This window comes from Diceros bicornis, chromosome 19 (assembly GCF_020826845.1).
Source record: "Diceros bicornis minor isolate mBicDic1 chromosome 19, mDicBic1.mat.cur, whole genome shotgun sequence".
NCBI classification, from domain to species: domain Eukaryota; kingdom Metazoa; phylum Chordata; class Mammalia; order Perissodactyla; family Rhinocerotidae; genus Diceros; species Diceros bicornis.
This window is the reverse complement of record NC_080758.1, coordinates 861,495-873,896: the sequence shown is the minus strand read 5'-3', so window position 1 is coordinate 873,896 and position 12,402 is coordinate 861,495. Positions and strand designations below refer to the sequence as shown.

At 60.4% G+C, this 12,402-nt stretch overlaps 1 protein-coding gene across 1 annotated transcript in view; it reads left to right on the top strand.

The window, feature by feature from the left end:
- The window catches only part of COL20A1 (collagen type XX alpha 1 chain), a 34,116-nt gene that overhangs the window by 6,106 nt on the left and 15,608 nt on the right, over positions 1 to 12,402 (top strand). The window contains exons 5-18 of the mRNA XM_058563401.1: positions 3,942 to 4,085; positions 4,394 to 4,537; positions 5,858 to 6,016; positions 6,347 to 6,466; positions 7,063 to 7,227; positions 8,020 to 8,184; positions 8,449 to 8,606; positions 9,020 to 9,149; positions 9,942 to 10,087; positions 10,170 to 10,293; positions 10,456 to 10,592; positions 11,157 to 11,286; positions 11,771 to 11,913; positions 12,063 to 12,196. Coding sequence (XP_058419384.1) covers positions 3,942 to 4,085; positions 4,394 to 4,537; positions 5,858 to 6,016; positions 6,347 to 6,466; positions 7,063 to 7,227; positions 8,020 to 8,184; positions 8,449 to 8,606; positions 9,020 to 9,149; positions 9,942 to 10,087; positions 10,170 to 10,293; positions 10,456 to 10,592; positions 11,157 to 11,286; positions 11,771 to 11,913; positions 12,063 to 12,196 — 1,999 coding nt within the window. The remainder of the gene's footprint in view (positions 1 to 3,941; positions 4,086 to 4,393; positions 4,538 to 5,857; positions 6,017 to 6,346; positions 6,467 to 7,062; positions 7,228 to 8,019; positions 8,185 to 8,448; positions 8,607 to 9,019; positions 9,150 to 9,941; positions 10,088 to 10,169; positions 10,294 to 10,455; positions 10,593 to 11,156; positions 11,287 to 11,770; positions 11,914 to 12,062; positions 12,197 to 12,402) is intronic.

Here is a 12,402-nt window from a genome sequence, read left to right as displayed (position 1 = left end):
TCTCAAAACACATTTTCATTCTTGTAGTTGTGTCTACTCTGTATTAATATAGACCAACTCACGTGTTTACCCTTTCATTGTTTTCTGTTCCTTCCGGAGTCTCCTGATCTGGGATTGTTTTTCTTCTGCCTGAAAATACTTTGTGGTGTTTCCTCTCGTATAGGTATGCTGGTTGCAAATCCTCTGTTTTGAGGGGTTTTTTTGTTTTGTTTTTTGTCTGAAAATATCTTTATTCCACCTTCATCCTTGAAGGATGTTTTTTCTGGGTGTAAAATTTAGAATCGGCACTTTCTTTCAGCACCATGAAGAAACTTTTTATTGTCTTTTGGTTTCTGTTTTTGTTTTTTTGAGAACTGAGTTGTCAATCCAATCATTGCTCCATTGGATGTAATGTCTCACTTTCTTTTTTTCCTGATTGCTTTTAAGATTTTTTTTTCTGTTTTAGTTTTCAGCACATTTAATCTGATGTTCATAGGCGTGGATCTCTTTATCTTGCTTCAGATTCATAGGACTTCTTGAATCTGTGTCTTAATCTTTTACAGTTTTGGAAAATTCTTTAGCCATATGTCTTCAAATATTGCTTGTGTCCCATTTTCTCTCTCTTCTCTTGGTGGGGCTCTAATTACACACATGTAGATCCTCTCAGTGTATGCAGCCTCTTATTCTTTCTTCTGTATTTTCATTCTCTTTATTCTTAATTCTGTGCCTTTTTTTGTGTGTGTGTGAGAGGAAGATCAGCCCTGAGCTAACATCCATGCTAATCCTCCTCTTTTTGCTGAGGAAGACCAGCTCTGAGCTAACATCCATTGCCAATCTTCCTCCTTTTTTTCCCCCAAAGCCCCAGTAGATAGTTGTATGTCATAGTTGCACATCCTTCTAGTTGCTGTATGTGGGACGCGGCCTCAGCATGGCCAGAGAAGTGGTGAGTCGGTGCGTGCCCGGGATCCGAACCCAGGCTGCCAGCAGCGGAGCACGCACACTCAACCGCCAAGCCACAGGGCCAGCCAAATTCTGTGCCTTTTATTCTGACCTAGCTTCCACTATTTATCTCTTCATTTGTGTATTAGAAGCTAAGTCATCCTTTGAATTCCTAACTTCAGTTTTTGTGTTTTTCCATTCTACAATTTCCATTTGGAAATTTCCATCTGGTTTTTCCATTCCAGAATTTCTTTTTTATTGTTTCTGATACCCAATTCATAGGCTTGTCTTTTAAATCCTCAAACTGGTTAGCATGGTTATTTTAAAGTCACAACTCCATTATCTGGCAAACCCATGAGTCTCTTTGTGTTGTCTGTTGTTTCTCTTAACTTTCAGTCATCTGGACTTGCTCCTTTGTATGCCTGGTTACTTTTCCCTGAGGGCCAGACATTGTGAAAACTTTCAGAAATAATTCATGGCCTTGTGTGATGTTGTTTTCCTTCAGATACAATTTGTGTTTGCTTCTGACAAATGTGAACTAGCAGTTTTGGGTCATCTTCATTCAGTTTTACAAGTGAGGATTATTTGACTTTGGGCTTCAGTCCCTTCAAGCTCCAGTCTCTCCCTGTTAACGCTTGCTCCTAGGGGTAGCTCCTCAGGGTCTCAACCCAAAGAATTGGGGGAATGTGCCAAGGATTCGCTTCCTCAGAGGGCCCTGGACTCCTGTTCGTGTCCCTCAAGCCCCTCAAGCCCACTCGGCCTCTCTTGCAGCCAGCCTGTCTTAGTCCATTTGGGCTGCTCTAACAAATTACTACAGACTGGGTGGCTTAAAGAACATTTATTTCTCACAGTTTGGGAGGCTGGAAGCCCGAGGTCAGGGTGCCAGCACAGTCATGTTCTTGGTGAGGGCCGTCTTCTCGCTGTGTCCTCACATGGTGGAGGGGGCCTCTTCAGAAGGGCACTAGTCCCATCCTGGGGGCTCTACCCTCATGACCTAATCACCTCCCAAAGGCCCCACCCCCTAACACCATCACTGCAGGGCCTAGGATGTCAACAAGTGAATTTGGAGGATGCAAGCATTCAGTCTATAACACACTCCTGGTGTAAGTGCAACAGTGGCTGGGCTGACTTCTCTGGGTTTTGCATCATGGCCTTGCAATTCTTCTGCCTTGTTAGCTCTTGGCATTCAAACAGATTCTTAAAAAGAATTCTATCCAGTTTTCCTAACTCTCAGCAGGAGAGTTGTCTGACGCACCTAGTCCACCAGCCCCAGAGTAGAAGCCTGGCCGCTGCCATTGCATGTTGTCTCTGCACTGGTGTGGATGGATGGGCAGACGCCCCGTAGAACCGGTGTTTGCCGAGATCGTCAGGCATGAGCAAAGGCAGCCTCGGTCAGTGCTTGTTGAGCTAACGCATTAAAGCTGCTCACTTGTGATCTATTTAATGTTCTGTCTTTAAAAAATGCTTAGCTTCTGTTAAAAATAACAAGCCTGTAAGAGTGTGGGGGCATATGGGATTAGGACTTTGTTCTTGTGTGCGGAGCTCTGACTGCGTGAAGCCAGCCACCGGCACACAGCAGGTAGGGGGCAGGCGAGGGACAAGTGTGGGGACAGGAAGGGCTGTGGGGGGACCGGAGAGGGGTCAGAAGAAAGAAACGACAGGCCTTTGGTACGGCAATTGTGAGCAAAGCTGATGCTAAGGAGTCAGGGGTCCCTAGTCCCCGAGGCCAGTGACATGGGTGGGCACGGAGCGGGGCAGTGTGTGTGAGCACATGTGAGCGTATGTGTGTGAGCGCATGTGTGTGTGTGTGTGCACGTGCGTGAGTGTGTGCACACGTGTGTGTGCGTGTGCATGTGTGCATGTGTGAGCACGTGTGTGTGTGTGGGCAGACACGGATGTGACTCCTGTCATCTGTCGCTTGTTAATCTCACATCTGTGGAGGCGGGCTCAGGAATCTGACAGACCTGGTTTAAATCCTGATTCCACCACTGAGTGACTGTGTGACTTGGTCTTTGGAGCCTCAGTTTTCCCATCTACAAAGTGGGGTAATGGGTTTGCGAAGATCTCGCAGCTCGATGCATGTGAAGTGCCCGGGTGGCTGCCAGGCACACAGTGAATGCTCAGTAGAAGTTAGCCATTAATCACAATGACCACGAAACGCCTGTCTAGTGACTCCTATGACTCCCCCCCCCACCCCCCGGCACCTGTCCCACCTCCACAGCGCGGGGCGGGACCCGGGTCTGGGGGCCATCTGTCAACAGGACGGGCAAGGTCGGCTTCCTCTCCAGGTGCAGGAGCCAGGTCCTTCCTCCTCATTCCCCTTTGTAGCGTCTGGGACCCAAGAGTCGCCGAGTGCTTCCTGATGTCTGAGCGCGGTCTCTCCGGCTCTGTTCCTGGGCCACGTCCTCTGAGAGTATGACCATGTCCCCTTTGGAATCATCTGTTTGTCTTTACTGCTTGAAACCCAGCCCCCGAGCTTGGACTCACGAAGTTAGACGCTCGCTGGCGTCATGCTCTTCAGCCCTGTGCACAGGGCGGGGGGCCCAGGTCCCTCCGGTCATCCTCTCTCTCCACCTTCACACCTGCATCGTGTCCCGAGGCTGTTGTGCGGAGCACTTGGGGGGTTTATGGGTTCTCCTCATGGATAAACCCCTGTGGGGAGGCTTTGTAAAGGACGTGTTATTGTTTTGTTGTTATTGTTTTGCTGGAGGTACGTTCTCTCTCAATTTATTACCCAGGAGCACAGGCCCTCCCATCAGATGCTGCGGAGAGGGGCAGAGACCCCCCACTCTGCCCTGAGGGGAGGAGCCAGGGGCGGGGAAGAGGAGGAGCCTGGAGGATTTGACCTCTCCCTGACACACATGCGTGCACACCTGCATGCACGCATGCACACACAGTACCCAAGAGGGCACACAACCCGTGTACACACACACATGTGCACATACACACGTGCACTTACACACACGAATACATGCACCCGCCCACCTTGGCGGCCTCGACAGCTCTCCCCACCCCCACGCCAGGGGACCCAGAGCAGGAGGTGATGCTGACCACCAAGACTCCCAAGGCCACAGTGGGCGGCCTGAGCCCCTCCAAGGGGTACAGCGTGCAGATCTTCGAGCTCACCAGCTCTGGGAATGTCCTGTTGGCTCGGAGGGAGTTTGTGAGTAAGTCTGCTGTCCCCACACGGAATTCCAGCCTCTGGGGGTGAGTGTGTGTGGGAAGGAGGCCAGAGCTGAACTCTGGGCTGGGAGCCCCAGGCCTGGGTTCGAGTGCTGGCTCCCCATGCAGCCGCCCAGGAACCTTGCTTACAGCTCCTGACACCCCTGCTTGCCTCCCAGGGGGCCGGGGGACCCACAGAGCCTGCAATGTGCCCTTGTGGGGAGGGTTGTGTGTGCAGGCCCCCCATGACCCCCAGGCCTCTGCTCCCACCCTGGGCGGTGGGGTCCTGACAGCCCCTCGGATCTCTCTGCAGTTGAGGATTTGAAGAGTAACTCCGAGGGCAGGAGCAGCCAGAGGCCACTGGGGAAAGCCCTGGAGCCCACCCCCTCCCACGGGGGGAGCCCAGGCCCTGAGCCCCGAGTTGCCTTGGTCCCAAACCAGGACCCGCCCCCTCTTGGTGGGTCAAAGTGGGGTGAGGGTAAGTCTCTGGGGGGAGGAAGTAATCCTCAGCATCTCATGTTTCTCTCTATGTGGCTGGGAAGTTCCTCCTCACATCTGACCTCACACTCTCTAGCTTTACCTGAAGCTTGCCTGCCACCCTCCTGGGTTCCCTCTGACCTCTGAGGGCAGGTCATCTGCTGGGAGTATACACGGGGCCCCAGTGCCCGGTGCCCCCAGCCTGAGTGTGGCAAGTGAGAGGTGACACAGCTGTGACCTCCCCCAGGAGTGCCCGGCGAGGAGCAGCACCCACTGAGGGGCCCCGGGGGGAAGGCGCCTGCTCAGCCCACCCCAGACCTAGAGAGGCAGAGCTGCACCAGGGCGTCTGCTGGAGGGAGAGAGAAACCAGGTAGAACGGCAGGGCACCAGCCTCTGCCGGCCTGCGGGGCAGGGGCCACTGTGGGACCCGGGGCAGGGAAGACAGGCCTGGCATTTTCTGCCGGCCCACGAGGCTCTGCGGGCAGGGCTGTGCCTCCCTCATCAGACCTGGATGTTCCTGACTTTGTCGCCCCATCAGACTTGGAAGGGAAGGAGGTGTTTCCCTCCTCAGAAGGCCATATCCCCTCTCACGTGGGGTCTGGGGTCCGGGGCCCCTGCTGTCTCCAAGTGGACTTGGGGTCCGCCAGGGTGGTCTCCCCACCATGCAGGGCCTTGAGAGCAGGGCTGTGCCTCCCCATTTGACGGGGGTCTCACCACACTTACCCTGCCCAGGAGGCTCCGCGTGGGGTCTGGCCCTGGTTCTGGGGCTCCACCTGGAGGTGCTGTCTGTGTAAAACTCTCAGGGAGCCCTAGACCCGGGGGTGTGGTTTTGTCTTCAAAGAGACCCTGGATCCTCAGGACCTCCCACCCCAGACAGTGGAGCCTCAGCCCAGAGCTGGGCGAATGGGCGGCTCCCAGCCCTGCCTGTAGCTGTCCGCGGTGCTGACCCCTCACCCACCCCAGCCACTGCCCTCTGCTTGGGTGTCCACCGGGCAGGGAAGGCGGACCCACATAGCAGCCCCCTGCATGGACACCACGCATAGTGACCAGCCCTGCCAAGGCCGCTGGAACACCTGGTGTCTCATTGACCGTTTTGTGGGGCTTGGACCCAGGTTCATGTGGGGTTTTCTAAGTGGTGAGATCTAACTGCCTCACTGGGGGCCAGAGCCCCGTGGCCCCTCACCCTCCACCAGCCCCAGGGCAGGAGAATCTGGGGGCTGGAGCCCGGCTCAGAGCAGCTCGGGGTCCTGTAGTGGCCTTGGGCCTCACCTGGCACCTCACCTCCTCCTCGCCTGCCCAGCCGGCCCCCAGTTCCGCTGTACACCCCTCACACCCGTGGACATGATCTTCCTGGTGGATGGGTCCTGGAGTATCGGCCACGGGCACTTCCAGGAGGTCAAAGACTTCGTGGCCAGCGTCATCGAGCCCTTTGAAATCGGTCCGGATAAAGTCCAAGTAGGTGGGTACCCAGCCCCAGCCCAGGCCAGACCCGTCCCAGGAAGCTGGCCATGGAGGGAGACTCGGCAGCCTCCTGGGGAAACCAGAGGAGAGCTCTCTGCAGCCCACGGGCCGACTGCCCCACTGGCCAGGACGGGGGGTGGGCCCTGGGCTGGAGGAACGGCCTGCCCTTTGGGGCAGTTCTGTGACTCCTCTGGGTGGGAAGTGGGGCTTTGCCAGCGTGCACCCTCTCTGGTGACCCCGGGTAAGGCTGCATGCAGAGCAGGCACTGGGGACGTGCGTCTTGCCCCCTCGGCACTGCAGCCGGCCATGCGTGGCCCCTCCCCTCCAGGCCTGACTCAGTACAGTGGAGAGCCCCAGACCGAGTGGGACCTGAACGCCTTTGGCACCAAGGAGGAGGTGCTGGCAGCCGTCCGCGGTCTCTGCTACAAAGGGGGAAACACGTTCACAGGTCTGCCTGGGCCCCGTGCCCCCACCCTCGGGGGTCTGCTCAGGTCTGTCCTGTTGCCCCTCGCTCCATCCTGCGGGTCAGCCTCCTCTTACCCGCTCCCAGAGCTGAATGTATAATGAATCAGGCCCAAGGGTTGTGTGGACCCTGAGTGCCACTCATGTCCCTGTAAAGGGCACGTCAGCCCTGTTAGTCTGGAAAAACGTGAGTTTCTGTCGGGCAGTCTTGCTGAGACTGATAGAAGCTTCAGGGAGGGGCCCACCAGTGGGCTTGGGCGTGGCCTTGGTGGAAGCAGCCCCCTTGGGGTGCCCCCCACGGGCAGACCCCTCCCTGTTCCCGCATCCTGGGGCCTCGATGCTCCCAGTGCTGATGCCAGCTGGTCGAGGGGCAGGGTGTGGGGCACTGGCCCTCGGGTCTCGAGGTGCCGTTGAGGGAAGGAGAGGTGGTGTCCCTGCTCTGCAGGCACCTCCCGCTGGATGGGGCCAGGACTGACACGGCGGGCAGAGCGCTGGGGCCAGAGGCTGGTGGAGCGGTCTTGGGCAGGGAGGACTCCAGGAGGGGTGTGGGGCTGCATGTGCTTCTTTCTCACTGCACCTAAGGCCTGGCCCTGACCCATGTGCTGGGGCAGAACCTGAAGCCTGCAGCGGGTCCCCGTCCAGAGGCAGCGAAGGTGGTGATCCTAGTGACGGACGGCAAGTCCCAGGACGACGCCCGCACTGCTGGCCACGTCCTCAAGGACCTGGGTGTGGACGTCTTTGCTGTGGGTGAGCAGCCCCCGGGCTCTCACTGGAGTTCTCACAGCTGGCTCGGCCCCTGGCTGCAGTGGGAGTTGGCACCCCGGCTTCACCCTGGGCTGGAGGTCTCGTGGCCTCTCTGAGACTCAGCCCCGCCTCTTTGAAACGGGGAGGACAAGTCTTGGCTCCAAGGAGCTGGATGACGATGTGCATAAGCGAGGAGCTGAGCGCCGCGGGTGTGCCTGCCCCCTGTCCTGGCGAATCGGCCAGTTTGCAGCTTCGTCTGTGGACACCTCCCAGCCCAGCTTGCCCTCTGCATGGTGCCCTGCTCGCTGCACCATAGCCCAGCTCCCGTCAGGGCCTCGCTCGACTTGCTTAACTGGCCAATTACTAACTCTGTCCTTTGAGAAGGAAACTCCAGATTTGGAGGCAGATTCTGGGAGCAGAGACCCTTCTTGCTCCCCCAAATCCTCTCCTGCATACTCCACCCCAGCTCCCTGGGTGTTCGGTTAGATCAGCAGGGCGTGCTCAGGACCCCAAGGAAGGCACACTGGCCTCTCTCCTCGCCCCAGATGCTGCGAGACCGCGGCAGGCACAGTACTGCCTGCAAGGGGCCATCTAGGGCCTCGCCCCACCTTTGCACCAGCCCCCAGGCCATCTCTCATGGGCACCCACCAGGTGACCCCTCTCTGGGGCCCATGGGGTCTTGGGTACGTGGCTTGGGAAGGCCCCCCCACCCGCTGGGTGGCTCAGGCTGGGGGCCCAGCAGTCCCAGCTGTAAGATGAGTGGGCACGTCCTTACCCTCTGCACCCTGTGGGCAGGCGTGAAGAATGCTGACGAGGCAGAGCTGCGGCTCCTGGCATCCCAGCCGCTGGATGTCACCGTCCACAACGTGCAGGACTTCCCCCAGCTCGGCACGCTGGCTGGCCTGCTCAGCCGCCTCATCTGCCAGAAGGTCCAGGCCAGGAGCCCGCGTCGGGGGCCAGGTGAGCAGGTGGGTGGTGACGCCAGGGCACGGTCACCCACGCCGGCCACTTTGGGCAGAGGGACAGGGCCTGTGGCTCCGGTAAGGAGTGCACTGAGCCCACTTCCACCCCAGTTCTCATGGCCCTGACGGGGTCTGCAGTCCCACCTGGGGAACACTGTCCCTCCTGGAAGTGGCCACCAGGGGGAGCAGATGGAGCTGCTAATGCCAGTCGCCCACTGGGGCTGTTGACCATCCCCCTCCCCGCCCACAGTGACGCAGGTAGCTGACGCTGTGGCCCTGGACCCCCTCTCAGCTCCTACCAGCCTGGTCCTGACCCAGGTGACCTCGTCCAGCGTCCACCTGTCCTGGACTCCAACCTCGAAGACACCCCTCAAGTATCTGATCGTGTGGCGGCCTTCCAGGGGTGGTGCCCCCAGGGAGGTGAGAGCTGGCCCCTGCCTGCCCCTGCAACCTCAGGGCCCACGGGTGACCGAGTTGACGTGGAGAGAGTGGGGCACAGGTGGGGTGGGGAGCAGAATGGGGGGAGCGGAGTGGGGGGGCGCGGGGGGGGCGCGGGGGGGGTGGGGAGCGGAGTGGGGGGAAGCGGAGTGGGGGGAGCGGAGTGGGGCGCCCTCCCAAGCCTGCAGCCGCCACAAAGCCAGAGTCCTGAATGTCCTCCGACTGCCAGGGGCGGGGTGACGCTTCTGGTGACGGGTGGGTGGCCAGGAGCTGCTCTGCTCCCGAAGCCAGGGACGCCGCCGAGCAGGAAGCGAGCCCCGACCCCAGCCCTCCCTCGAGCTGTTTCCCGGTGCCCCCTGCGCCCACCCTGCCCGCCACTGCCACTCCTCTTCCAGGTGGAGCTGGAGGGGCCCACCGCGTCCCTGGAGCTGCACAACCTGACTTCCAGCACGGAGTACCTGGTGTCTGTGTTCCCCATCTACGAGACCGGGGTCGGCGAGGGCCTGCGGGGCCTGGTGACCACAGGTGGGCAGGATGGAGGTGGGCCCAGGCTTCTGGTGGGGGCGGCTTACCCCTACCCACAGCATCCCTTTGGAGCCTGGCACCAGCAAGGGTGGGGCAGTGGGCAGTCCTGGGTCTTAACCTGGGTGGGGCACCTTCCCCAACTTGCTGTGTGACCAAGGCCGAGTCACTGGGCCTTTCTGACCCTCAGTGTCCTTTTCTGAACACAAGCAGCATCATTGTGTCATCACCATAGTCACAACTAGGGCCCGTTCCTGTCACTGCTCAGGTGGGTTTATGGAGCTCCTGCCCTGCCTGGCCTGCAGGCCCCCAGGGATGCCATGAGCCCCTTCAACAGCTTCACTGAGCTGTACCCTACAACTCCCCACTTGAAGTGTGCAGTTCAGTGGTTGCTAGTGCATTCACAGTGGTGCGCCCGTCACCCCGAATCTGCTTTCTGTCTCTGGGATTTGCCATTTCTGGACCTTTCGTACAAATGGGACCGCACAGTACGTGGCCTTTCCTGTCTGGCTTCTTCATGGAGCCCTTTTAACCCCCAGAGGCCACAGCCCTCCCACCTGATGGTAAGTGGCCTTAAACAGAAACCCACGGGGTGGCCGTGTTTCCCCAGAGCTGTGAGCCGAAGACTTGGCCCAGGGTGGAGTCTGGGGACAGGGACGCAGAACTGTCTGCGGGCCTCCTGCCCCAGGGCTGTTCCTCCGCCTCTGGGTCTCATGGAGACACACGCACGGCACACTTCCAAGATCCTGGGTGGGATTCCTGCCTGTGCCCAGTTCCGAAAGTGCCCCCCCCCAGTGCCTCTACCTCCACCCCAGGCACTGGCCCTGGCTGCAGTGACACCCAGAACCATCCACCTGGCCTGGCAGCCCTCAGCCGCGGCCACCCAGTACCTGGTGCGATGCTCACCTGCCTCCCCCAAGGGCGAGGAGGAGGGGAGAGAGGTGTGTGGCCTCAGCCTGTGAAAGCGGGGGTGAGAAGGGGGCGCAGCCGGCAGGGGTCACCGTGTGTGCCGTGCCCCTGCAGGTGCGGGTGGGGCGGCCAGAGGTGCTGCTGGACGGCCTGGAGCCGGGCAGGGACTATGACATCTGGGTGCAGAGCCTGCGAGGGGCAGAGGCCAGTGAGGCCAGGGGTGTGCACGCCAGGACCCGTGAGTGCAGAGGCCCCACTCCGGTCCCCTGAGCCTTCCACGGGGTAGAGGATCCCAGATCCTACCTGGTGGCCCCACCAGCCCTGACCAACACCCACCCTTCCCCCATACACGTGGGGAGGGGGTGGCAGCAGGTCCCTGAGGCATTGGTGTGCTCCGCAGCCGCCCTGGCCCCCACCAGACTGGGCTTCTCAGATGTGAGCCACGACTCGGCCCGCGTGTCCTGGGAGGGCACTCCGAGGCCTGTGCGCCTCTTCAGGGTCAGCTACGTCTCCAGCGAGGGCAGACACTCAGGGCAGGTGAGGGCAGGCCCTGTCTGGGGCCCAGTGTCCTGCGGGGCCACTGGGGCACCTGGCATCCAGGGGGCATGAAGTGTCCACGGGGGGCCCAGCGCCCTCAGTGCCCCCCAGCCCCCCGCCCCCGGTGCACCCCTGCATTTGCTGTCACCGGGTGTTGGCTGCGTCTCCCAGGCACCAGCCTCGGCCTGGGGCACAGAAAGCTCAGAGCCGTGTCCCGGCCCTTGGGGGCCCCAGGCTGGTGGGGGCGGGGAGGAGACAGACATGGAGCAGACATCAGACAGATCCACGTAGAAGACAGCGTGAGGTGTGCGGGGGCACGTGGTGTGGTGAGAGGCTGTCTTGCGGGGGCAGGTGAACGAGGCCCCAAGGCCCCAGTGTGGCAGGTCCCACAACCCGTCCCCCGTCCATGCCAGTTTCCCCACTCTGGGGTGGCCATGGGGCAGTCCTGGCTAGCCGGTCCCAGGCCTAGGTCTCCATCCTGGCAGGGGCTACCCCCTCCCTGGCCTGGGGATTCGGCTCCAGGCCCTGCCGGTGTCCCACCTCCCCCCCTCCCCCGCCTTGCAGACAGAGGCTCCCGGGAATGCCACGTCGGCCACCCTGGGCCCCCTCTCCTCCTCCACCACGTACACTGTCCGAGTCACCTGCCTCTACCCTGGGGGCAGCTCCTCTACGCTGACCGGCCGCCTGACCACACGTACGTGGGCAGAGGTTGGGGTGGGGATCCCAGGGCCGGGCTGCATCCTTCTGCCCCCACAGACAGTTCAAATCAACACATATGCTTAGGCATCTGCTCTGTGCAGTGCTGAGCCAGGTGGAGATGGGTGGACAGGTGTGATGGTGGTGTGCAGGGCCCTCAGCAGGACACAGGGTCCCAGGGGCTGAGCAGAGACGGGGGGCTGGGGCACCTCCAGGAAGCAGGGCCTGTGCCCAGCCTGCAGCCCAGTCCTGGGAAAGGGGGAAGTGTGCACAGCTGCTGTGTGGGGCCTGGGGGTCCCCTCTGCCCCCAAGAGCCTTCTCTCCAAGTGTGGCCCTGTGCCAGTAAAGCCTCCTACGGGCACCTGAGCCGGGGATGAGGGAGCATCCTCTGAGCCTCAGGGGGGTGGGGGGCCTCCTCTCCAGGCAGTTGTCCTGCTCTGGGCCCTGCTACCCAGCCTCTGTCTCCCTCTTCCATCCTCCAGGGAAAGTCCCCAGCCCGAGCCAGCTGTCGGTGACAGAGCTCTCTGGGGACAAGGTTCGGCTGGAGTGGGCAGCGCCAGTGGCATCCGGTGTGCTCGTCTACCAGATCAAGTGGATGCCCCTGGGAGACGGGAAGGCCCATGAGGTGTGGGGTGGGGAGAGAGGACCCGTTTGCCACACCCCAGCTCCAGGGGACGCTCAGACCCCAGTGGTGCATCTCAGGGACAGCTTCCTGCCCGTGGCCTGTGAGGACACCACTCCACAGGGTGGACACCTAGTCCTTCCTCTCTGCAGATCTCTGTCCCAGGGAACCTGGGCACGGCCATCCTGCCCGGCCTGGGGAGGCACTCGGAGTACGAAATCACCATCCTGGCCTACTACAGGGACGGGGCCCACAGCGACCCCGTGTCCCTCCACTATACCCCCCGTAGGTGACCCCTGCTCTGCCCCTCAGCTGCGTGCTGGGCAGGAACAGCCCAGTGGGACCCCAGACCCCCCAGTTCCATGGCCCAGGACCCCAAACTCCCAGAACTGCTGACAGGCAGTTCCCCAAGTCCCTGACCCTCCAGCCTGCCTGCTTGGTCCCCAGGGCCTCCCTGAGCCCTCCAGGCAGGTGTTCCTGGGGTGGCTGAGG